The sequence below is a fragment of the Emydura macquarii genome, unplaced genomic scaffold, assembly GCF_026122565.2.
Source record: "Emydura macquarii macquarii isolate MOO-44397 ecotype Brisbane River unplaced genomic scaffold, CSIRO-AGI_Emac_v2 contig_3517, whole genome shotgun sequence".
Classification (NCBI taxonomy): domain Eukaryota; kingdom Metazoa; phylum Chordata; order Testudines; family Chelidae; genus Emydura; species Emydura macquarii.
In genome coordinates, this window is record NW_027133654.1 from 4,963,513 (window position 1) to 4,988,604 (window position 25,092).

Sequence of the window (25,092 nt, forward strand, 5' to 3'; positions counted from 1 at the left end):
AATGACAGATATCTAACTCGCATCTCGAACCACCTTCTCACGACAGCGAGGGTATGTTTCAGTCTCTTGGGCCACATGGTGGCCTGCATCTACATGGTTCCCCATGCCAGATTGCACCTCAGACCCCTCCAGATGTGGTTGGCGTCAGTGTATTCTTCAGTCAGGCACCATCTGGACAGGATATTTACGGTTTCTCCAGAAATACTTACTTCCCTAGTGTGGTAGACGGGTCCGTATCAGGTGCTCTCAGGAATGCCGTTGGAAGTCCTCCAGCCATCAGTAACACTGATTTTTCCGATGCCTTGGACCAGGGATGGAGAGCTCACTTGGGGTTCCCTAAAAACCAAGCATGTGGACCTCAGGGGGACTGCTGTTACACATTAATGTCAAGAAGCTCAAGACGATTCATCTAGCTTGTACAGTTTTCCTACCACATCTTACCAACAAAGTAGTGCAGATACTCAGACAACATGGCCTTCGTGTACTATATCAACAGACCTGTGTCAGGTCCCCAGCCCTGTGCAAAGAGGCTATGCATTTCTGGGACTTTTGCATTGGTCACAACATTCACCCAATAGCAGTACATCTCCCAGGGATCAACAACTCTTTGGCAGGCCATCTCATCAGGTCCTTCTGCTCTCACCTCGAGTAGTCCCTCCATCTGGAGATAGCGATCTGAGTCTTCCAGAGGTGGGGCAATCCCCAAGTGAACCTCTTTGCCACCAGGGCCAACAGAAAGTGTCGTCATTTCTGTTTCCGTCTGGGATTCAGTGCAGGCTCCATCACCGATGCCTTTCTCCTCTCCTGGTTGGGGAGCTTCTTGTACACCTTCCGCCAATACCTCTGATCCACAAAGTCCTCCTGAAAGTGAAGAGAGACAAGGTGTCACAGGTCATCCTCATAGCACCAGCATGGCCCTGACAGCATTGGTTTGGGATGCTTCTAGAGTTGGCAGAACCTGGGCAATGGACCCTGCTGCTGCGACCGGACCTCCTGTCCCAAGATCAAGGCTGCCTATGGCACCCAGAGCTGGCCTCCCTACACCTGATGGCATGGATGCTCTGTGGCTGAGTTGGGAAGAGCAAGCCTGCTCAACCCAAGTCCAGCGCATGCTCTTGGAGAGCAGGAAGCCATCTGCCAGATCAGCCTACAAGGTTACGTGGAAGCGCTTCACCTGCTGGACAGCTGAGTGTGGCATTTCCCAGATGGAGGCATCGATCCCAATGATTTTGGAATATCTACTCTGCTTGGAACAAGGGGGATTGGCCTTCTCATCCATTTAGGTCCATGTAGCGGCCATATATGCTTTCCATTCTTTGGTGGGTGGTAGAAAAGTTTTGGGTTTTTTTTGCATGAAATAATGACCAGGTTTCTTAAGTTATTAGAAAGGCTTTTCCTGCCAATAAGGGACCCTTCTCCTCAATGGGATTTGAACTTGGTCCTCTCCAGACTCACTGGGCCCTGCTTTGAATCCATGGTTTCGTGCCCCCTTACATACCTGTCCTGGAAGGTCACCTTCATCGTAGCTATTACATCCGCCAGGCGAGTTTCGGAGATCAGAGCATTAATATCAGAACCACCCTACACAGTGTTTTATAAGGACAAGGTCCAATTATGCCCGCACCTTTTTTGCACAAGGTAGTCTCTCATTTTCACCTTAATCAGGATATTTTCCTACCTGTCTTTTGTCCCAAATCTCAGAGCTCCAGTGAAGAGAGGCGCCTGCATTCTCTCGATGTGAGACGGGCCCTGGTATTTTACATCGACAGAACCAAACCTTTTTGTTGTTCGACACAACTCTTTGTGGCGGTTGTGGACCGGATGAAGGAACTGCTGGTTTCCTTGCAGTGTGTCTCAAAGTGGATCATGGCCTGCATCCAAGCCTGTTATGAGCAGGCCGGGGTTGTGCTTCCGGTGTCCTTGACAGCCCACTCAACGAGAGCACAGGCATCATCTGCAGTCTTCCAAGCGCATATCCCCATCCAGGATATCTGCAGGGCAGCTACCTGGTCATCGATACCTACCTTCGTGTCCCCACTATACCTTAATGCAGCAAGCTTGGGATGATGCTGGTTTCGGTAGAGCGGTGCTTCAAGCATCCCGTCCATGAACTCCTGCCTACCTCCAGAGACACTGCTGGTGAGTCACCTAAATTGGGAATGGACATGAGCAAGCACTCAAAGAAGAAAGAATGGTTACTTTCCTTATAACTGTTGTTCTTTGAGATATGTTGCTCATGTCCATTCCACACGCGCCCTCCTTCCCCTCAGTTGGAGTTTCAGCAAGAAGGAACTGAGAGGGAGGGGGAGCCGGCGGCCCCTATATGTGAGCACATGTGCTCGCCGCTGCAGAGGGTGCTAGAGCTGGCTTGTACGAGTACCACTAGGGGAAAATGTTTTCCAGCACCAATGCATGTGGTGCGCACATACACCTAAATTGGGAATGGACATGAGCAATACACCTTGAAGAACAACAGTTACAAGTTAAGTAACCATTCTTTTCATTTGCCTATATAATTTGATAAAACATGTATATTCATTTAATGTAACACCAAGTACTGATGCAAAACATTTGAACCTTTAGGGGTGTCCTCTGCCTCTCCCCAAGTGTCCAACTTCTTTCTGTCTTCATATTTGTGTTTAATAAAATGAAAATATCAAATTAATACTTTAGATAATAAATCTATGTGACTTTTTATAATTTAAGGTCCAACTTGCTTAATATCTGAATTAGTTGATTCTCATTTTTATGTTAATGTTTTACAGTACCAACAGGGATGACCATTATGTGCGAGTTTGTGCCATCAAATTTTTATGCTTGTTGGATGGAGCAGATACATTGCACAAGATGTTTATGGAAGACCTAGTCATCAAACTACTTGATAAAGTAAACTTCTGTTTTTATTTAATATACATAATATTGGTATCATACTGATTAGCTAAAATAAAACATATTCAGAAGGGTATTTGTGGAATGGTCAAAATCTTTTTTAAAGCATATCTAGCCTTGACTTCATTGTCCAATATATAATGTATCTTTTTGCTCCAAAAGACCTGTCAGTGTGATTTGAATATTCCTGGCTATATTGTTGCTTGAGGATGAAAATAGAGTTTATTCAGCCAGAACTAAGGAAGTAAGAGTAGCCAGTCTCAGGTTTGTTACTCCATTTATGCAGAGTTGTTTTTTCATTCCATGTATTCAAACCATAAGCATCATTGCCTTGAAAATTTGTATTTGGGGGGGCCTGAAAATACTGGTTTTCCCTTGCTCTTCTACTGCGTTGTTTAATATCTTTCTTGTCCAATAAACTCTAGGCTGTTTGTAAGCATTTCTATGAGGTTTGGCTTATAAAAATAAACTTTTTGGATGATGGGAGGGGGAGGCCCAATCTTTAGATATACCATGGCTACACTCTCTCCTCCTCCTCCCCCCCCCCCCCCCCAAAAGCATTTCAAAGCTGACTTAGCTGCCATGAGAGGATCATCCATGCCCATGGAGACCCTCTGGTAGCACATAAGCTCCTATGATAATCCCCTTTATGTGTCTGGTGAAGGGCCTTCCATGGCCTCCAACAGTCCATGGCTGCTGTGACATCCTCTTAGGGCTATTGGCAGCTGGTGTAATTTAGATTTTAGGCTGCTCTAAATTCTGCTGGGTGACTGGACTGGCTGAAGATCAGAACAGTGCAAAGGTGACTTAAAGCTACCTTGGCAGCTGCATTCCTCAGTTTTGTTGTGCAATTCTTGTGGTTGTTATTTTGGACTATTCACTTATTTTATCTTCCAGCTTTATAAAATTGTCATATAAACTACAATTCAGGTTGACCAAATTACTTATCTACCAGTTCCATGATGATTGGCAGGAGGGATAACCAACCCCATTTTTTTCTTCCATTCCGAACCTCCCTCTACCCCCCACAATTACTAGAGTAAAAATTATCCTAATATTCTGATTTTTAAATGAACTTGTTTTGTCCGTAGTCCTGCCTCTTTTTACATTTGCTTTTCATGAACATTTCTGCAGTTGGCACAGATGTCAAAGTTGCACGTGAGTATTTATACAAATCAAAGGCCAGATCCTCAGCTAATGGAAATCTGCATAACTCCACAGGCTTCAGTGAAAGCTGTGCCAATTTCTACTAGCTGAGAATCTGACCTCAGATTTTAAAATTTGTGTTGGAAATACTGGTTCGGTCATCCATAAAATTACTTGTTTAGCTTGCTTGTAACTCAGGCCCAGTGCATTCCACCATTGTGGATTTAGCTGTAGAATCCAACATCTACCACGGTATTGTGCTCCATAATCTAAGCTTCAGTTAAAAAAAAATCCTATTCCTCACTTGTGTGAAGAAAACTTTGAAAGCATAAATGTAGTGTAGCCAATGCAGTGTTTTCTTCTTTACCTGCGGATAGGCTGAAACATTAGTTCTGAGATATATTAATTGCCCTATTCATTTTAATGAGCAATTAAATATAAAATCCAAAGATGATAGTTTAGGCTGTGATTTTCAAAAGAGCTTAAAGGAATTAGGTATTGAATTCCCATTAAAACTTGAGGGAAGTTGAGCATTTAACACCCTAAGACTTCCTTGAAAATCCCAGCCTTAAATGGGAATGTTGTTAACTATTTCACTGCTGATCATTTTTATGCAAATTGTCCAGCCAATGTATTTATCTCACAGTACCAAACTCCCCCCTCTCTGGTGCCAGAAACCTCAGTGGTTCCCCACCCAGATGCCAAAACCACCAACTTCCCCACTGACAACTTCTGCAGAGCAATTATGCATTGTGAATTCAAAATCCATGGCAACTTCAAATGGGAGCACAGTATAAAATAAAGTAAATTTAATATCAAAATAAATAATACATGGGCTACTGCACTGTTTGTATTCTTTATTTTCATATTTAATTCAATTAGTTTTACATTTTACAGAATATTTAAAAGGCTTGCCACAGATTCCAAGGATCTTTGTGCCAGAATTTAAGTCCCACTTGGCAGAGAGAGGGCTTGCTTCTCTTTATTTGGTCTTTGTTTAACTTTTATGTTATCTGAGGAGACCATCTCTCTTCTCTTGACATACTGCCACAGTTGCAGTCAGTAGAGGCACTTGTGTGGGATTCCCCTTGCTATAAAAGAGAAGGGTTGCTGGCAGTACGTTGTTGGAGGGTCTTAAGACTTTGGAACTTGCTCCTTCTCTTATTCTGAAATAGCCCAAATTTGATGGACATGCTGAAAAACCGCTTATTTGGCACAGAGAGATTGGAAAGAAAGTTGAGGGCTTAAGAGGGGTGGATGGCTTCTTTGATTTAATATCTGGATTAATTCATTTATTTTGTATGAATATTTTATGCTGCTGGATGGTAGGCATTACATAACCGACAGTATGCCTCTCTGTCCTCTTCTAGCGGCTGAAGCACAGAGGTTTATTAGTTGGCTACAGCCTTTAAATCTAACAGGGCTGGCTCTTTCAGCTTAGACAGTAGAAGCTGCCCATGCTTTTAGGTCCACAGGTGTCACGAATTCAATCCCTACTGCTGTGAGCCACTAAGGATGTCTACACAGCAACTAGATGCATGCAGCTGGCAAGTGGTAGCCAACTCAGGCTTGCGGAGCTCGGGCTGCAGGGCTGTTTCATTGCTGTGTAGATTTACAGGCTTAGTCTGGAGCCCAAGCTCTAGGACCTTGAAGGTTGGGAAGGTCCCAGAGCTTGGTTTCCAGTAGAAGCCTGAAAGTTTACACAGTAAACAAGCCCCATGAGCCCGAGTTGGCTGGCATGGGCCAGCCAAGGGCTTTTCTTTGCTGTATAGACATACTCTAAGGGGCACATATTACAATTCTGTTATGAGTTTAATGAAGGGTTAGGGTGTCTAGAGCTTTCATATAAGCACTCTTTATTGCTTAAATCTAAAATGAAACAAAACAAAACACAAACAAATAAAATTGTAAATAAATTATGAATGTATTCATGTTATGCTATTAATGTGAATTGAACCTCCAGAGTACTACACACGCACAAAAAAAGTTAAGGAAATATTTTCAATTAAATATTCTGATAAGTAAAAGGGAGACTATATAGGGAAATACTGCCTGATCTAAAGTTAAATTACTGTGTTCTATTGACAGTTGCTTAATACTGGATTTATTTGACCTATTTTCTCTCATACGAACATTTTTCTGTTACTGAACTCCAATTTGTGCCTGGTTTTTTTTTTAAACTAGAACTGCAGTTGCAAACTGACCCAAACTCCAGAACTGAATTTATAGTATTATCAAAATGCTAATCTCAATTTTCAACTTGGACACCTAAATTAGAGCATATGTTTCTTCATTTGGTTGTTCATATCTGCAAGTAGGAGCCTTAATACTTGTTTTATACAACTAAATGTCAATTTGAGTGCCCTAATTTAGGTAATCTAGTTTGAAAAACTGGGATCCATATTTCTGTTTATGTTGCATTTCTTGTATACTGTAGGTGCTGCTTTTGGATAATCTTTTGGACACATTCTTTCAAATTAACGAAGTCTCATCTCAACACATAAGATTTGTATGGTTGTATATTAAAATAAGAATGACCCTTTAATTTTGCTTAGTATCCTCTCCAAGTTCAGTTACTTCCTGTGTATGGGTTTCAAAAAGTAATTCTAAAGAACCACGAAATTAAGATACTAAAATTTGCTTATTTCAGAATAATAATTGAAGAGCTATTGAAGAGAGACATCTTATACATACAGTGTCATTCCATTTCTTACATTTTAAAATTTAAAAAAATTGGTTATGTGTCCTTTGAATTTCGTTTCAGGATGAATTGGTGTCCAAATCTAGAACACGCTATTATGTGAACTCTTTACAACACAGAATTAAAAATCGGTTGTGGCAAACAATGCTAGTTCTTTTTCCAAAACTTGATCAGGTATTATCTTTATTACATAATTGCTTTTATTTTTAATGGAATCTACTTTTGCAATAGGAATTTTGGTGAGCAAAATTGAATATATTAAAAGGAGTAGGCAATTTCATAAATATTTGATCTATATTTGCAGTTGGCATCCAAAAGTCCAGTATGATATAAACTTCAGTCCTGCAACATGAACTCTCATGTAAGATGGATTTTCTATAGAGAGAAAATATTGGTTGTAACACTTACGTACATAACAACAGATTTGATTGTTAATTTATTTACATGAAGGCTGACTAATACAATTATCACTATGTTCAGTCTTAACTTTGGATCAAGCAAATGGATCCACATAGGTGCACCCCTGTGCCTACATGGAGCCCAACTGATTTCAGTAGGTCTCTACAGAGGCACAGGGATGTTGTGAACAGGTTGGATCCATTTGCAGAATCTAGTCCTTAAATTCTGTATAGCCAACCGCTAGATACTGTAGTGATTTGCGCCCTTAAATATCCTAGACAGATTGCTGAGTCTATTTTTCATTTAATAAAAATATTACTATTTAGAATATTCAGAATGTTCAGGATTTACTTTTCTAAACCAGTGGTGCTTGTTTGAATTTCATTTATTTTTTTTTCTAATGGAATATTTTGCATAATTTGGATAAACTATCATAATGCACTTAAAAACACAGTGGCCTGCCACCTGGCATGAACATTTTGGCTCAAGAAGCCATTGAAAGGATTGCACAAGTGCTATATTCAATCTCTAGAACAGGTAGAGTGATGACCTAAATGTTGGCACCACAATATAATTTTTAATAATATAAAAGTTCAATAGATAGTCTCTCTTTATTCCTACTTCATATGAACTGGTTATATAAAACAGTTATTGATTTTGAAAATAAGGTATTTTGTTAATAGTTATAATTAAAAAACATCCCTAGCACTTCCTTCCCACCCCTTAATGAAAAATAAAGGACCACCTTCTGCTGTGTGTTGAGGTTAACATAAATGGCAAGATAAGGCAGTGGAGGCCAAAGCAGCAGTTCTGCAGCATACTTCCTTTTGGCCCAGCATCCCCCTGCAGAATAGAGCTTTTCCCACACTGGTGAATCTGTAGCATATAGATATTAAATATCTATTAAATATTCTTGCTTTGATTGTTTTAAAGTGTTTCAAACAAGATTTGAGGAATAAATGACAGTAAAGTTTTTGTTTTTGTAGTTTAGCAAGATTTTGAAATGTATTGATGAAACTTTAGATGACTAATTAATGAGGGTTTTTTAATTTTATTTTGCTCAGAATATTTTGACAGGGACTCTTGACAAGATTTTTCAGGCTGGATTTGATAACAATCAAGCATCCATAAAATACTTAATAGAATGGATTATCATCTTGATTCTACACAAATACCCTCAATTTCTTGAAAACTTCTGGAATTGTTTCTACTATGTAAGTACACATTTTAACATTCATTCTGTATCTAATTTGAAAAAAAAGAATATAAGATGTCTTTTCACATACATGGGATCTAATACAATATTTTGTGTGAATCCAAAATTTATCATAAAGTCAGTAGATGTTTTGAGGCTTAAAAAACACAAGATCAAACCCACAGAATCTCATGCTGGGTACCATTCTGATATGATACTTTGGTGTAAAAGGGGGCTATAACCTGGATGGATGCCTCCAGCTCAGAAATCCCCATGCTCGCTGTGGTTCTCCAGGAAGAATAATGTTGGTGTAACAGCCCTAATGCCCCTCCTTGCAGCCACCAATATAGGGGCTTTCAGGGGTATGATGGGATGAGGGATGGCTCCACAAAGTCATTGCAGGCACTGTAATTTAAAACAGTCCTAAGAGCTTATCTGTCTTACTCTGGGAGCCAAGCCAACCTCTGGACCAGCCCCGAATCTTGGAAGTACAAAAGTATGAAAAAGTCACCTTTGTTTCCCTATCTGAATTGTCTGTGAAGTGCCGCACAGAATCTGGCTTCGTGTGTGTGTGTGTGTGTGTGTGTGTGTGATATAAGTAATATTTTCATTTATAAATTATAGCTTTTAATGTGGCAGTTTTGCTCAGCATCATGTTACACAGTTACAAGTATTGGAGACAAATTTTTAATATTGTTCACTTTTGTCTTTCAAGATATTTTGTATTTTCATATGTTGCTAAAAAGATTCCTTAAAATTCACCATTTCCAGTGGAGGAAAAACCTGCAAAAGTTATTAATGTGGTTAACAAACAAAATGCACAAATAAAACAAATATTTATTTTAATCTTGATGGCCTATCTATGGTAGAAGTGTTCAATAAATATTTCTGTTCTGTATTCGGAAAGAAGTAGGAGCACATACTTGTGTCCTATGGGGCTGAAGATGTACCTTTTAGTCCATTCGTCACTGAAGGGGATGTTAGATAACATCTAATGGCAATAAACATTTTTAAATTAGTAGGCTCAGATAACTTGCATCCTAGAATCGTAAAAGAGCTGTCTGAGGAGATCTCTGAACTGCTGATGTAAACTTATAATAAATTGTGGAGTACCAGAGAAATTCCTGAAAACTGGAAGAGTGTTAATGTTGTGCCATTATTCAAAAAGGGAAAGTGGGATGGCCCAAGTTAACTATAGATTGATTATCCAGCTAATTATAGATTGGTTAGCTTGACATCAGTTCCAGGCAAAATAATGGAAAAGTTCATACAGGATTTAATTGATAAAGAATAGATCTGTAATTAATGCCAGTCACAATAGTTCAGTTGTTCTTGTCAAACAAATCTGATTTCGTTCTTTGAAATTACAAATTTGGTTGACAAATGTAACTATGGATATAATAGAATAGACTTTTCTAAGGCATTTGACTTAGTACTGCGTGACATTCAAATTAAAAAAAAAAAGTATTTTACAATATCATTGGAGCACGCGTTAAATGGATTAAGAACTGGCTCACTGACATCTCAAAAATTAGTTGTCATTGGGGAATCATCATTGAATGGGGGTGTTTCTAGTGTGGTTTTGCAGGTTTGGCACTATACAACATTTTCATCAGTGCTCTGGAAATACATATAAAATCTTTGCTGTTAAAATGTGCAGATGATACCAAGATTGGCACAGTTGTAACAATGAGGATAGGGCAATCATATAGAGTGATCTGGATTGCTTGGTAAACTGGGCCTGCTCAGACAAAATATGTTTTAATACTCCAAATGCAAAGTTACACATCTGGAAACAAGGAATGTAGGCCATACCTACAGAAAGGGGGAATGTATCCTGGAAAACAGAACTCTGAAAAGGATTTTATGGGTCATAGTGAACAAACAAATCAACATAAGCTCCCAGTGTAATGTTATGACAAAAAGGGCTAATGTGATCCATGATGTATAACTGGTGGGTAAGAAGAGGGAGGAGATTTTTACTTCTGTACACAGTACTGGTACTGGAATACTGTGTGCAGTTCTGGTGTCCACATTTTAAAAAGGGTGTTGAAAAATTGGAGAAGATGAAGAGAAGAGCCACAAACATGATTTTAGGACTGGAGGAAATGCTTCACAGTAATAGACTTAAATAACTCAATCTGTTTAATTTATCAGAAAGGTGATTTAGAGGCAACTTTGTTATTGTGTATAAGTACCTTCACAGGAGAAAATACCAGGTACCGGGGGGCTCTTTAATGTAGCAAGAGAAAAGTATAACAAGAACCAGTGGTTGGAATCTGAAGCCAGACAAATTCAAATTAGAATTTAGGTACACATTTTTAAACAGTAAGGGTGATTAACTTTTGGAACAAATTACCAACGGAAGTAATGGATTCTCCTTCTCTTGAGTCTTCAAATCCAGAATGGATGCCTTTCTGTAAGATAAGCTTTAGCAAAATACAAGTTATACTTTAGTTAAACACAAGTTATTGGGCTCAAGACAGTGGTAATTGAATGAAATTTAGAGAACTGTGATACATAGGCGGTCAGGCTTGATGATCTAGTGGTGTCTTCTGGCCTTAAACTCTGAATTATTATCACTAGATATTGCTCACATCTGTGAAGTATGATGTCGTTCTTCCAGACTCCCAATTTGACAAAGTAAACTTTGGGAGCATTATTTTTTGGAATTTTTTTCAATGAATTTATTTTTGAAATTGACCTTGTTAGTGTAATATGATAGGTGCTGGAATGGCCACATAGGAATCCAAATCCCCCATTTAATCCACAGAACCATACAGCAAAAGTAACAGTAGCACAAGTTTTCCCATGTGGCCTCCTCAATGTGATTCAGCCTTATTATATGGGGGCTACCGCTGCAAGTAACAAAACAGTTCAGTCTCCTAGTTTAGTCTTTTTACCTCTTTTTTTTTCTTTTCTTTGCAGAAGGACAAATTGTTATGATAACTTTTGATCTAGACTGAACTGAGTGCCAATTTATTTCATATATACTGTAGTATCGTGTACTGGTTAAAAATATTTTATAAAAAAATTAAAAAATATGAAGAACTAAAACGATACTCTTGTACAAAATGTATCTGAGTATTTTAATGAATAAGTGTCGCTGTGGAAACATCATGATATTCCAGCATCTTCAATAATGGTCATTGTGGCTGTAACAACTGTAGGTATAACTGGAGTCTATAGAACACTTTGTGAAATACAAAAGAGTACATATACAACATTTTTCCATTCATTACATTCTGTTCACATCAGGGTGAAGAAAAGCTTAAAACTAGCATCTGTACATTTTTATCCGTGTTGTCTCACTTTGACATTATTCTTGAAAATACCTCTGCGAAGGTAAGTTAAAATTATTGAAAACTAGAATAAACATTTAAAGGGATGATCACAATTGCAATTGTATAGTGATTTTTAAAAAATTGTTTGTAATTGTTTCTTAGAATCTTGGAAATGTTTATTTCCCTATTACTATAATTTAGTCAGTCTCTCTCTTGGTTTGGCAAACGTTAACTTTCCTTGTGTTTTTTTGTAACTGTGTCAGTTTGCCACTAGTTTAGATGACTTCTGGAGTCTTTTGTACAAATAATTTGGAGGATAAAAGTCCAAATGCAGATACAGACCAATCCTGCAAATCATTACTGCTATAAGTAATCCTGCTCTCTTCAATGGCCTGTTTGTATGGGTTGTCAAGATTAAGTTAATCAGTGTTAGACTATCAAACTTAAATAAAACTCTTCCCTTGTTGTCCAAAATATTAAATTTAAGTTAGAAACGGCCAAAGGAAATCAGAGAAAAACAAAACCAACCCTGAAGATTTGTTTGTGAAATAATGTGTTTTTAATATCTGGTTGTGCATTTACAATTTTCAATTTTAATGTTTTAGATAGGAATGTGTGATGTTCAATTAAGTTTGTGAGCCTAGCATAGCTATTTGCACTACCTCATCCTTTTGTGTTTCTTATGGAGCAGAAACCTTCACACACTGCTGCCTTCTATTCTCTTCTCTCTTTTGGACTACTTGTAAAAGTAATTGTGCTTATTAAAGGAATATTGTCAACTTCAAAATCACATCTATGTCTGAAAAACATTTAGCTAATAATATTACAGTTGGCATTTCAGATTACTGAGCTGAAACTGATTAGAGGAAACACATTCTTTATTTTTCCAGTTTTGTCACTTAGTGCATTTGATAACACTTTGAGTATAGTCAGTTTTACTATTTTTCCCCCTCTCTGTAATTTGTTGGTTTCCTCTATTGTTTGTGTGAGAGCTTTTACACAGCAAGAGAGGAGAGAAATACATTTTATTAAATAGAAAAAGGTGAGTTTCAAAACCACAGTGGCAGAAGAACTTAGGGAAAGGTATAGTATCAGAGACTACTTTAAACTCATAAACTGATTAGGTTTCAAGTGGAGCGTCCATTTAACTAATTGCTTGATGCACACCTCCAGAAGACATCAGGCTTCTCCCATGCTGCCTCTCAGACTTGGGAGGAATTCCCCATAATCACCCACAAAGCTATCTCATTGTCTTCCTTCAGTATTCTCCTTTGCTGTGATTGCCTATAAAAACATGACAATGGTTAGGCCAGTGCTGTCCTGACACCACAGCCTATCATGCTGACCAGTATTATCTCATTGTTTCCTTGTACTCCCTGTCTAGTTGAATGTATCCTTTTGATGTTTTATACTTAGGTTGCACATTCTTTGGGCTGGGACTATTTTTGTTGTTTTTGTTAGTACATCATCTAGCGCAATGGGATCCTGGCCCATGGCTAGGGCTGCTGGATATTATGGTAATATAAATAGTAAATAATATTTTGGTGTGTTTACGAATTAAAGCGAACATGGACTTCAAACATTTATAGATAAGAGTTGCATTTTTTTAAATAAGCTAATTAAACTAAACAGGAGCAAGGTACTATCATTCTGTAATAAAAGTGTCCACACATGGAGTTATTCATTTCTAAATAATTACGTGTATAGACATGATTTTGGTTCTTAGAGTTGTGAACTTTCCCATTCATGTGAATGGATTGTCAAATCTGAAACCTAAAGATTTTAATTTAAATGTCAACTTTGTTGGCTATTTTATTGCAGACCATTTTAGCAGAACACTAGCTAATGTGCTTATTTCACAATCCCAAACTATTTCCTATGCTCTCCAGGGGTCAAATGCTGTGATGAGTCAAAAATATAAACTAAAGAATATTTTTCCTTCTAGAAACCAATTCTGAAGAAAGCCCTTCTTGTTGTTCTACAGTGGTGTTTCAACCACAATTTCAGTGTTCGACTTTATGCATTGGTAGCTCTCAAGAAAATCTGGGGCATGTGCAAATCATTGTGCGTGGAAGAATTTGAAGCTTTGACACCAGTTATTGAATCGAGTCTTCATCAAGTGGAAAACATGCATGGTTCAGGGTTCGTAAAATTCTTCTGGTTTATATGCAATTCTTCCATTTATTTTTGCTGGGTTTCAGAGGTCTAGTTATTCATTTGTAGTGTCTAAGGACCTTAAACCATTTATCTAATCTTCTCAAAATCTTTGTAATTTTGATGGTGTTTCATCTATTTAAGCAGAACACTTAGAAATGGAATTTGAAGACATGTCAGCAGATAAAATGAAATCATAGAAAACATTCTTCATTCTCTGTATTTCAGAATTAAAAGGTTTTATTTAATCTGGATCCTTAGTAGAAACTTTTGTGCCTGTCTGAGAAAGTGAGCAGACTATGTTATTTAGACTGTCAGCAGTATAATGGAGATGAGTTTAGTTACTTGGGGAAATAGGGCTCATAACTTTTTGCAGTCTTTGCCCTGAATTTTCTCATCTTGCCTCCCAGACTGAAAAACAAACAAAGCTTATAGCTAACAAATCTGTAGTAAATGTTTATTTGTTCTCCTTGTATTGCAAATTGGGGCTAGTGTGTCAATGCAACATGTTTACAAAGTGCTGGTGTTTAAATGTTTAATCTAACAGATTGTTTGCCAGAAGATTTGCATTTCTTGGCTATATATAAAAATATGCCAGTACTTGTTTTTGGAATTATAGTAGAACTCCTATTTTATGAACTAATTGGGGATTGCTGAGTTCATAAAATTCAAAAGTTCCTAACATTGAACATCTCAAAATTACAGTGGGTATGGTACGTAAGTTATAGTATGGTGCACTGCATAGCTGCCTTCTTACAATCAAACCACTGCAGAATGATTTCCAGTGCATTGAGGGCATTGGAATGTGAAGGGATGTCAACATATTCTTAATCAACATTTCTCTTGTTACGTGACCTCTTGTTTTTTTCTGTGGCGGAAGAATAGTTTGTTTAAATGGTCGTTCATAAAATTGTTGTTCATAAAATGGAGGTTCTTCTGTACTTGGTTTAAATGATCATTCACATAGGAAATTCCTGTTCAAAGTGTAATGTTTAGTGAGCACAACAAAGTCCTTGCTGGGTGTAAATCCATCACAAAACATACAGTGAAATTGTTAGCGTGTTACTAACACTATTAATAATCTGTTCATTTATCTCCCTACTCCACATCCAATCAAATGGGTGCAGGCTTGGGTATTTTTATCTGCCAAGACTTGAGAAATTAGCATCCTCCTGCAAATATATGTCGTATCACTGAAACCTAAAGAAATAAAATATTGATTGCAGCTCCCTACACTATTTTAGGTTTTTATAATTTCACTAGCCATTGCAAGGAGAAAGAGAAGACTGAAATAATAGAGAAATTGATTATCTGCTATTTTTGCAGCATACTTATAATTAGATCGACATGAACACTCCTTCTATTATTGGTTTGGGGTCTTAAGCAGTTTAATTTGTTTAATTTTTCATTCGTCTGTATTGTCACCATTCACAAGTCCTCATATTCTGAGTTCGAGAGAACTTTCGTTCCCAGTCTCTAAGAGAGGCCTAGGTAGGATACCTTTCCCTATTAAACATAGTTACTTTAATTACCATAATTCATAGTGATATGTTCCTTCCTAGAAACACAAAGTGAATATATTTTCTGTTCATTGTATTAATAAATATGAGTCTTTAGTGGTGAATGCATATTTAAAGTAATCTCCTTCCCATTAACACAATATATAATATATACATTTAAACTGAACTTCTTTTCCGTCAGACAGTAATAAGTCAATGTGTAGAATTTTGGTATATCTTACCATATTTTTGCAATGCATAGGAATGCTAAAAAGAATTGGCAACGAATCCAAGATCATTTCTTTTTTGCAACATTTCATCCCCTGAAGGATTACAGTCTAGAGGCAAGTACAAAATACTGTATATAATGGTCAATAATTTTTCACTCCTTTACTGCTGTATTTGTAATATGGACATTGTTCTACTGCATGATGATTAATGTTCACTTATAAATGATTTTTGGATGTCACTGAAAAATGGCTTCATAAAATTATGATGCATCTTAGAGTAAAACAAACATATTTGGACTCAAGTGATTTTTAAAATTAATTTTTATAGCAATCATGGCTAGAAAACTAAATCAATTAAAAAGAAAACCCAGAAATATAGGAGTGTTATTGGTAATCTCTAGGAAGCAGAAAAGTGAACTCCTTACTACTTACATAGTACTACTAATACACACTCTCTCTCTCTCTTTATCTCTCTCTCTCTCTCTATATATATATATATATATATATGTATTGCTTGATCAGTTGTTTGAAGTAGTTCGTTTGCAGCAAACTGACATATATGGGCCCCCACAACTTTTTTTTATGACCCACCTTCAGAATTTTCATTCCTGTCACTCTTGCACTTGTTCTATGATATGCTGGTAAACTGCTTTTTGAAGTGGCTTAGCTAAAATACCTTCTGTCAGCTAAAGACAAAGTGATACATTCAAGTCAGACATATCAGTTCCTCCTTCAGCATTCCTTCATCACCATGACTCAGAATAACTGGAAGCTGAGTGATTAACAAAAGGGAAAGAGAAAGAAAGAAAAGCAAAATAAAGGTAAAGATGAAAAACAGGAGCAGCGTGGGTAAAGCAGAAGAGAGGCATGAATGAGAAAAAAGGCACGTCTATCTTGACAGAAACAGCACCTCCTTTCAGAATTTCAAATTTGCTGTATTTCCTGTGCTGTTGATTGAGGAAAAATATCTGTTTTCAAATGTATTACATTAGAAGATGAATTTGGAGCGTCTTCTATACTTGAGCATCTCAGCTGATAAATGAATAGTTTATGTATTCAATCCATCCATGCTATTGGTGATCAATTAGTTTTCTAAAGATCTTAATATTTTTTGTTATGGCCCAGTAAATTTCTATAAATCACTCTAACTAGAACTGTTGTTCTAAAACAGGAACAGGAAGTCATTGAATGAACTACATTCTTGCTTTTTTGGAGTCCAGATTGTATCTGCTCATTTCTTTCAAGAAGATTCGACTAAGATCACTAGCTTAGTTTCCCTGTAGACTAGATTTTCACAGATTTCTTCAAAGGATTGTGGTTTTTTCACTTACACATTTTTTTAGTTCCAAACTAATGTGAAATTTAATGATTGCACCAATATATGAGGAAAGCCGTAACATTCCACTGATTTAAGTAGAACTTACAATTGAAATTGAAAAAGGTCTGGATTTCCAGTTTGTGGTTTTCTATTTTTTCCTGATTTCCCCTCCACTTTCCATCCCCATGTTTTGTATTTAGGCCAGTTATGACTTATTTTTAGGTGTTAACATCTTTTATAGCTTTTTATTTTCTTGAAATATGGAGATTAAAAAATTATTGCCCTTCAGAACTCTATACTCTAAAGTATAAGCTTCCTGTATGTGTCTGAGTTCATTTACTGCTTTCTAGCCCCTTAAACAAACAACTTTTAACATTAGAAAAGTTGTACTTTTGGGACATTTTCCAGTATAATAATTGTAAAGACTTTTTCTTAGATTGTTGCTTTGGTAGGAGTTTTTATGGATTTTATCTTTAAAACTGGAAAATGTCCATAATTTTAAATATATGTTACTGTATTGCACCAGGTGATGCGTATTCAGAGATGTATTGATCAGAAAGTTATATTTTATGAAAAATAAAATATTTGTAATATAAAATAATGCTGAAGTTAATTTTGTATCTCTTCGAATTTTAATTTTTTTCTGAGATTATTCTAAAAGTTTTCTGTTGCATTGCAGACAATATTTTACACCCTTCCACGCCTTTCAGAACTTGTTGAAGATGAATGGATCCCACTCTGTAAATTTACCAGATATACTGACATTGCTTTGCCTGCAGCATTTCATTGGTTTCATTCTCGAACTGAACTTCTTAATCTAAAACCAAGTGACTGGTCTCAGCAAGATATGGGTAAAATATAAGTACATATGTATTTTGAGCTAAGATTAATTATTTGGGTTTGGTAGTAGCAATATATTTTGTCTGTACTTCCTCTGCTAAACATAAGTGTTAAAAAAATGCTGTAGAGTATATAGTTCTATGCTATCAGCATAATGTATACAGAATGATGATAATATGTGACACTAATAGTTTCAGAAGGGTACCACTTTGGTGCCCTAGTAAACAGTTGATCCCTAAAAGTTTTATTATCATGACAGCATTTTCCACATCTCAATAACTAAACATAACACTTTTTCTTAGGTTCAGATTTCGTAGACACGGATAATCAAGCAAAATGGACAGATGTTCAGAAAAAGATCATCCCTTGGAAAAACAGTAGTCCTGATTTAGATCTGGAACTGGTATTTCAGGATCGTGCAGCTAAACTTGGTAAATCAAACAGTAGCCTGATTGTAGTGGCCTCACTTATTGATAAACCCACCAATTTAGGAGGTAAGGTTGAATGCATATATCTTTAAGCCTTTATTTGAGCAGGGTGGATTGACTTTGTTATTTAAATAACTGAGTTTAATCATGGTTTAAATCAGGAAGCAGGAAACTTTGATTTTAAATGATCAATTTAAATATTATTTTGCATTGTTCTTTTTAGTTAGCTTCCTAAAGAAAGGTTGGTTCTCATTGGTTTGTATAATTTGGTACTGTTTTTTTTTTGCTAACTAGGAAAATGCACTAGATACACATTTATTTAAGCAGTTATATAGCTCAACATATATTTATTCAGATTAATAATTTTTACGTTTTTTGTTGTTAGAATGGTGAAAAAATGACACATTTTATTCATTAGATTAATTTTTTACTTATGATTTGTGTTAAACTGCATTTGGATTGGAAATTGGAATTAAATTTAAAAATTATGACAATAGTATTTTCAGATTGTTTTTATTAGTTAAATAAAACTACCTAAATGTGCTGGATACATAAGAAATAAAATTATGTTTAGCAAAACATGTTTTGGCTTTAAAACCAACTGTTTTATTAAACAAAGTAAGTATTATCTGTAGTTAGTGAATTGAACTGATTGTTTTTGGCCACCATATCATTCAGGAATTTAGAACTCGTAATCTCATCCTCTCATACATACCTAGTTTTTATTCACAGATTAAAAGAGGAAAATAAGCTTTCCTGCTTTTTCAATTCCCAGGCCATTTCTCAACTTTCAATGAACTAGTCATTGAACTGAACTAATTGAATAAACTGAAATGAAGAAAATATTCTTTCTGCATCTGCAAAAGTAGCTACTGCCATTGAAAGTTGGTTTAGCACTTCAACAAACTCTAGTTCCAGGTCCTTAACCAAGGTTTACCACCAGTTCAGTGGTTTGACTTTCTGTAAAATTTTGACAGCAAACATGTAGTTCTTGAATTTTTTTGTATTTAATTTAGATGACTTTAGTAGATTGCACTAAGGTTAGGCCTTTACATAGGTTATCACAATTTCAAATGTAATTTGTTTATTTTTCAAGAGAGATATTTATTTAATTTAAATTTTAAAAAAATCTGATTTTAAATTTAAAAAATCATTGCTTTTTATCCTCCTATTTTAGAGTTTTAAAGTTTTTATTAAAAATATAACAAGGAATTTTTTTCCCCATGTTTATACTAGAAAATGTTTTAAGCACTTCAGATGTAAATAGGTAATTATATTTTAATGAACAATTGGTTCACAAAAGGAAAGTCAACTCTCTCCTACTCCCAAATGTGTTTTGTGGTCATTGCTTACAAAAAAACATATGGATGGTTCTGTATGTTTCAAATAAACCTTTCTTGTAAACCCAATTCAGTTAGTCATCCATGTCCTCCTATCACAATTCAGTTTGCTTCAATTGCTCCTGCGTATGTGGCTATAGGAAAATCTTGTTTATTTTTTACATTTTTTTTTCTCTCACACTAGAACAGTTATCTTCAGTCCTGTGAAAATACTAGTGTTTGTCATAATTATGGATTAGGGAGAGAGAGCTCCCAACATCCTAACATTTAAGTATTGATTCCACCATATTATGCATTTTTAATATAAGAATCAAATCCTTGAAAGACTTACTACAGGTATAACTTGCTGATATACTGTTGTTATTTTCACTGACTATACTGGAGCTAGTTATGATCACTAGCACTATTCATGATAGTGTTTGCAATGTCATGCTCGAATGTGTACTTATCCCAAGGTTCTTGTTAGATGTTTAATTGTTTGTTCATAGACGGGATCATTGTGATCATCTAGTCTGATCTCTTATATAACACAGATCATAGAACATCATCAAATTAATTCCTAGATAATAGCTTTTAGAAAAATATCCAATCTTGATTTAAAAATTGTCAGTGATGGAAAATCCATCACATTTCTTGGTAAATTATTCCAGTGTTTAATTGCATTCGTCGTTAAAGATTTATGCCTTATTTCCAGTTTGTTTGTCTTCAGCTTCCAGCTGTTGGATTGTGTTATACCTTGCTCTGCTAGATTGAAGAGCCCATTATTAAATACGTGTTCCCCATGTAGATGCTCATAGAATATAATAAAGTCACCCCTTAACCTTCTCTTTGTTAAAATAAATCTATTGAACACTTTGTCTCTATTACTATAAGACGTGTTTTGTAATCCTTTAATCGTTCTCATGGCTCTTCGCTGAACCCTCTCCAATTTATTAACATTCTTCTTGAATTGTCAACACCAGAACAGGACACAGTATTCTAGCAGTGGTCACACCAGTGCCAAATATAGGGGTAAAATAACCTCTCAATTCCTACTCAAAATTCCCCTGTTTAGACATACAAAGATCACATTAGCTCTTTCCCATCACACTGGGGACTATATTCAGCTGATTAGCCACTACAACACTCAAATGTTTTTGAGTGTCATTGCTTCCCTGGACAGAGTCTCCCATCCTATAAGTATGGCCTGCATTCTTTTTTCCTAGAAGTATATATTTACATTTCGCCATAATAAAACAAACATTGCTTGCTTGCACCAATTTAGCAAGCAATCCAAATTGCTCTGAATCAGTGACCTGTCCTTGTCATTATTTACCAGGCCCTCAATTTTTGTGTTATCTGCAGATTTTATCAGTGATGATTTTATTTTCTTGCAGGTTATTCATAAAAAAGTTACATAGCGTAGGGCCAAGAACACAACTTCCCCATTTATAGTTACATTTTGAGACCTTTCATTTAGCTAATTATTAATCCATTTAATGTATGCAATGTTAATTTTATATTGTTCTAGTTTTTTAATCAAAATGTTGTGTGGCAGCAAGTCAAATGTCATACAGAAATCTAAGTATATTATGTCAACGTGGTTACCTTTATTAACCAAATTAATCTTATCAAAAAGCATAACAAGTTAGTTTGACAGGATCTACTTTATATAAATCTATGCTGATTTGCATTAATTACATTACCATCTTTTAATTCGTTATTAATCGAGTCCTGTATCAGCCACTCCATTATCTTGCTTAGGATGGATGTCAGACTGAGGGGCCTATAATTATCTAGGTCATCCTGTTTATGCTTTTTAAAAATTGGCACAACATTAGCTTTCGTCCAGTTTTCTGGAGCTTCCCCAGTGCTCCAACACTTATTGAAAATCAACATTAATGGTCCAGCAAGCTCCTCAGCCAGCTCTATTAAAACTCTTGGATGCAAGTTATCTGGCCCTGCTGATTTAAAATGTTTAACTATAGTAGCTTCTGTTTAGCATCCTCCTGAGATACAAGTGGAATGGAACGAGTGTTACCATATGATGAGACTATATCATCTGTTTTCTCCCCAAATACAAAACAGAAATATTTATAGAGCACCTGCTTTTTCTGCAATTATTATTGATAATTCCACAATTTCCATCTAGTAATGAACCAAATCTATTGTGAGGATTCTGTTTATTCCTAATATAGTTATAAAACTCCTTCTTACTGTCCTTAACTCTGCTGGCCAGAGATTTCTCCTTGTGTATATGAATGCAAACCAAAATCATACATATATGCTGACCACTGCACTGTAACATCATTGGAAGTAAATGCTGCAGAATGCTTTGTAGGACTGGTGGTACAATTGGGGTTGGTTGGTTTGTTTGTTTGTTCTTCTTTGAGTGATTGCTCATGTCCATTCCACTATAGGTGAGTGCACGCCACCGTGCACGGTTCTGGGAACTTTTTTCTCCTAGCAGATCCTGTAGGGCCGGCTCTGGTGCCCCCTGGAGTCCCGCACACGTGCCGCAGTATATGAGGCACTGCTGGCCCTACGCCCCCTCAGTTCCTTCTTTCCACCCGTGACGGTTGCTGGAACTAGCCTTGCTCTCTGCAAGTTCTATTGCCCTTTGAACTATTGTTATTCGAAGTAGTTTAGTTAGTTTAAGTAGTTGTTAAGTGTTCTTAGTGTAGTTAGATAAGAAGTCCCTCTGGGGACTTAGAGCGGCCAGGCTATGCCCCGGTCACCAGGATTTAAGCCGTGTGTCTCCTGCGGGAAGGCTTTCCCGCTCAGCAACCCCCACGATCGGTACCTTAAGTGCCTGGGGGAACAGCACAGGAAAGATAAGTGCAAGATCTGCAGGGCTTTTAAACCGCCGACTCAGAAGGACCAAGAGACCCAATTAAAAACCCTGCTCATGGAGGCAGCATTCCATCCACCGTCTGAGCTGTCCCGCTTCACCTCGGCACCAAGTGTCACCTTGGTGCAGAGTGCACCGCCAGCACCGGGATCGACTCAGCACCAAGCAACATCCCTGGCGCCGATAAAAAAAGAGGCGCACAGAGTGCAGACACTCCCCTGCCCGTCGGTATGGGCAGCATTGAGTGCGGAGATGCACCGAGCTGGGCTGTCGAGTCTTCTCTGGTGCCTGCATCTCTGTGCAGGGAGCCTACCCCGACACCTGGAAGTGGGAGAGTGCCCCTGCCGACGCCGTCAACACCAGAAGCTTTTCAGGCGGCAAGAGACTTGTTGGCCTTGCCTATGCCACCTCCGCCCCCCCCTCCGCCGACGGAGAAGGGGCCAGTGTCCCAAGGCAAGCCTGCGTTGGGTCCCCCCGAAGGGCAGTGGAGATCCCCGGTATGGGAAGGAAGATCTCCTGCCGGATGGCCACCATGGGTAGAATGAGGATGCTCCCCCAGCAGTTGCTCCAGGTTGGTGTCTTTGAGCTGGCCTGCTTCGACTCAGGATGAGGAGTCTCCCTCTCGGCGCCGACGTTGGTCCCCGGCACTGGAGGCAGTGCAGGCCAAGAGGTGGCACCGATTGAGGTCTGCCAGGCGGCACTCAGAAAGCTCCTGTTCAAGATGCCCAGCACTGAGGAGTTCGCCTGCACCGAGGTGGCGCAGAACCCGGTCATCGTCGGAGGACTCAGCACCGAGGAGTTCGCTTGCACTGAGGCGGCGCAGAACCCGGTTGCCATCCAAGGACCCGGCACCATTCAGTCCACGACGTGGAACCTGGTCACCGGAGTACGGCTCGGCACCACAGAGTTTGGAGCGGCGCCAGTCTCTGTCACCGAAGGGAAGCGGCACCGCAAGTCGTCAGTACCGAGATGGCGCTCTGGTACCAAGAGCTCTTTGGAGCGTGCCTCCGTCCGTCGGCACCACTTGTGACGATGGAGGGCAATCCTTGTCGTCCTCTGAGTCGAAGGTGTCAAGGGGACGGTCCCTGGCATGGAAGGGCACCTGGGACCGAGAACGTGCACAGCACTGCCGGTCCAGTGGCTTGGGGTTTCACAGGGGGGACAGTCATCGGGACAGCCGATGCCCCCACAAGGCATCACAGCAGGTGGTGCATGCAGTCAGCCCCAGGTTGGTCCCAGGGACAATGGCCGCAGCAATGGCCTTATTGGGCCCCATGGGGCATCCAGATCGGTCCAGGGCCCAATCCATCCTGTCATCGGGGATTCAGTCGGTGTGTCTGGCACAAGAGAAGGCTTTTATAGACACCACTCCTCGGACGAGGAGTCGGATCCCATGGAGGGATCCTCTACGGGCGCACCTCAGGTGGGGGAAGCACCCACAGGACGCGCCTTGGCAGTCCTCTTCCTCCTCACCAGACAAGTCAGTCTCCCAGGACCACATGGTGCCACTGGAGGATTTCAGGGCGCACCACAAGCTGCTCAAGAGGGTGGCCTCTAACCTGGGCCTGGAGGTGAAGGAGTTAGAGGTGGCCAATGATACCCTGTTCCGTGTGCTGGCGGTGGCTGCCCTAGGAACAGTGGCCTTACCAGTCCACGGTAGGGTCCTCAAAATCGTAAAGACCCTGTGGCAAACCCCTTCCTCAGTCGCCCCTACGTCAAGGGTGGAAGAGAAAAAGTATTATGTCCCAGTCGAAGGGTTTGAGTATTTGTTCACTCACCCAGTCTCAGGAACCCTGCTGGTAGACGAGGCCAACCAGCGGGACAGGCAAGATCAGCCTGGTTCCACTCCCAAGAACAAAGACAACAAAAAGCTGGATTTGTTTGGGAGAAAAATTTATTCTATGGCAGCCCTGCAGTTCAGGATTGCCAACCATCAGGCCCTCCTGGGGAGATATAACTTTAACTTGCGGGACTCCCTCAGGCGGTTTGCTGAGGCCCTGCCCCAGGATCAGGCTGCAGACTTTACCATCATCCTGGACAAGGAATCATGATGGCTAAGGCAGCACTCCAGATGTCCAGTGACATTGCTGACTCGGCGGGTAGGGCCATAGCCCCCACCATTTCCATGAGGAGGTACTCATGGCTGCAATCCTCGGACCTGTCCCAGGAGGTGCAGCAATCGATTCAGGACCTCCCCTTCGATGGGTCGGCCCTGTTCTCCGATCAGACCGATGTGAAGCTGCACGGTCTGAAGGACTCCAGGGCCATGCTTCACTCCCTGGGCCTGTACATGGCCCAGGCTTCCGAATGGCAGTCATGGCCCCAAGCGCAGCAGCAACCAAGGCCTCTGCCTAGGCCCTTTCAACCCTATAGAAATAGGGACAGAAATAAGGGGCTTAGAAGATGGAATCAGCCCACCAGCTCGTCCTCAACTCCCCCAGCAGGGGCCCCCCAGGGGGTCGGGCAATCGTAGGAGGCAATTTTGATGGTGCGCCTGAGGGTGGCGCCCCTACTGTTCTCCTGGATCTGCCCTGCCCCTTCCTGAACAGGTTAAGACCCTTCTATCCTGAATGGGCAAAGATCACATCAGACTGTTGGGTCTTCGGGATAGTCTCAGGGGGGCTACGCCCTACGGTTTACTTTTACTCCCCCTCCCCCCAACAACCTCCGTCTCCGTCCCTCTTCAGGGACCCCTCTCATGAGCAACTCCTCTTGCAGGAGGTGGACACCCTCCTCAACATAGGAGTGGTGGTTATAATTCTTCAAGGCAGAAAGGGGAAGGAGTTCTATTCGAGGTACTTCCTCATCCCCAAGTCAAAGGGGGGTCTGAGATCATATT

At 39.0% G+C, this 25,092-nt stretch overlaps 1 protein-coding gene across 4 annotated transcripts in view; it reads left to right on the forward strand.

The window, feature by feature from the left end:
- The window catches only part of TARBP1 (TAR (HIV-1) RNA binding protein 1), a 119,065-nt gene that overhangs the window by 80,430 nt on the left and 13,543 nt on the right, over positions 1-25,092 (forward strand). For 3 of the 4 annotated variants that reach the window (XM_067535836.1, XM_067535837.1, XM_067535840.1), the window contains 8 exons: positions 2,766-2,886; positions 6,800-6,910; positions 8,200-8,349; positions 11,589-11,675; positions 13,560-13,756; positions 15,530-15,611; positions 17,495-17,666; positions 17,958-18,149. In XM_067535836.1, coding sequence (XP_067391937.1) covers positions 2,766-2,886; positions 6,800-6,910; positions 8,200-8,349; positions 11,589-11,675; positions 13,560-13,756; positions 15,530-15,611; positions 17,495-17,666; positions 17,958-18,149 — 1,112 coding nt within the window. The remainder of the gene's footprint in view (positions 1-2,765; positions 2,887-6,799; positions 6,911-8,199; positions 8,350-11,588; positions 11,676-13,559; positions 13,757-15,529; positions 15,612-17,494; positions 17,667-17,957; positions 18,150-25,092) is intronic. The other variant, XM_067535839.1, reaches the window with a different exon arrangement.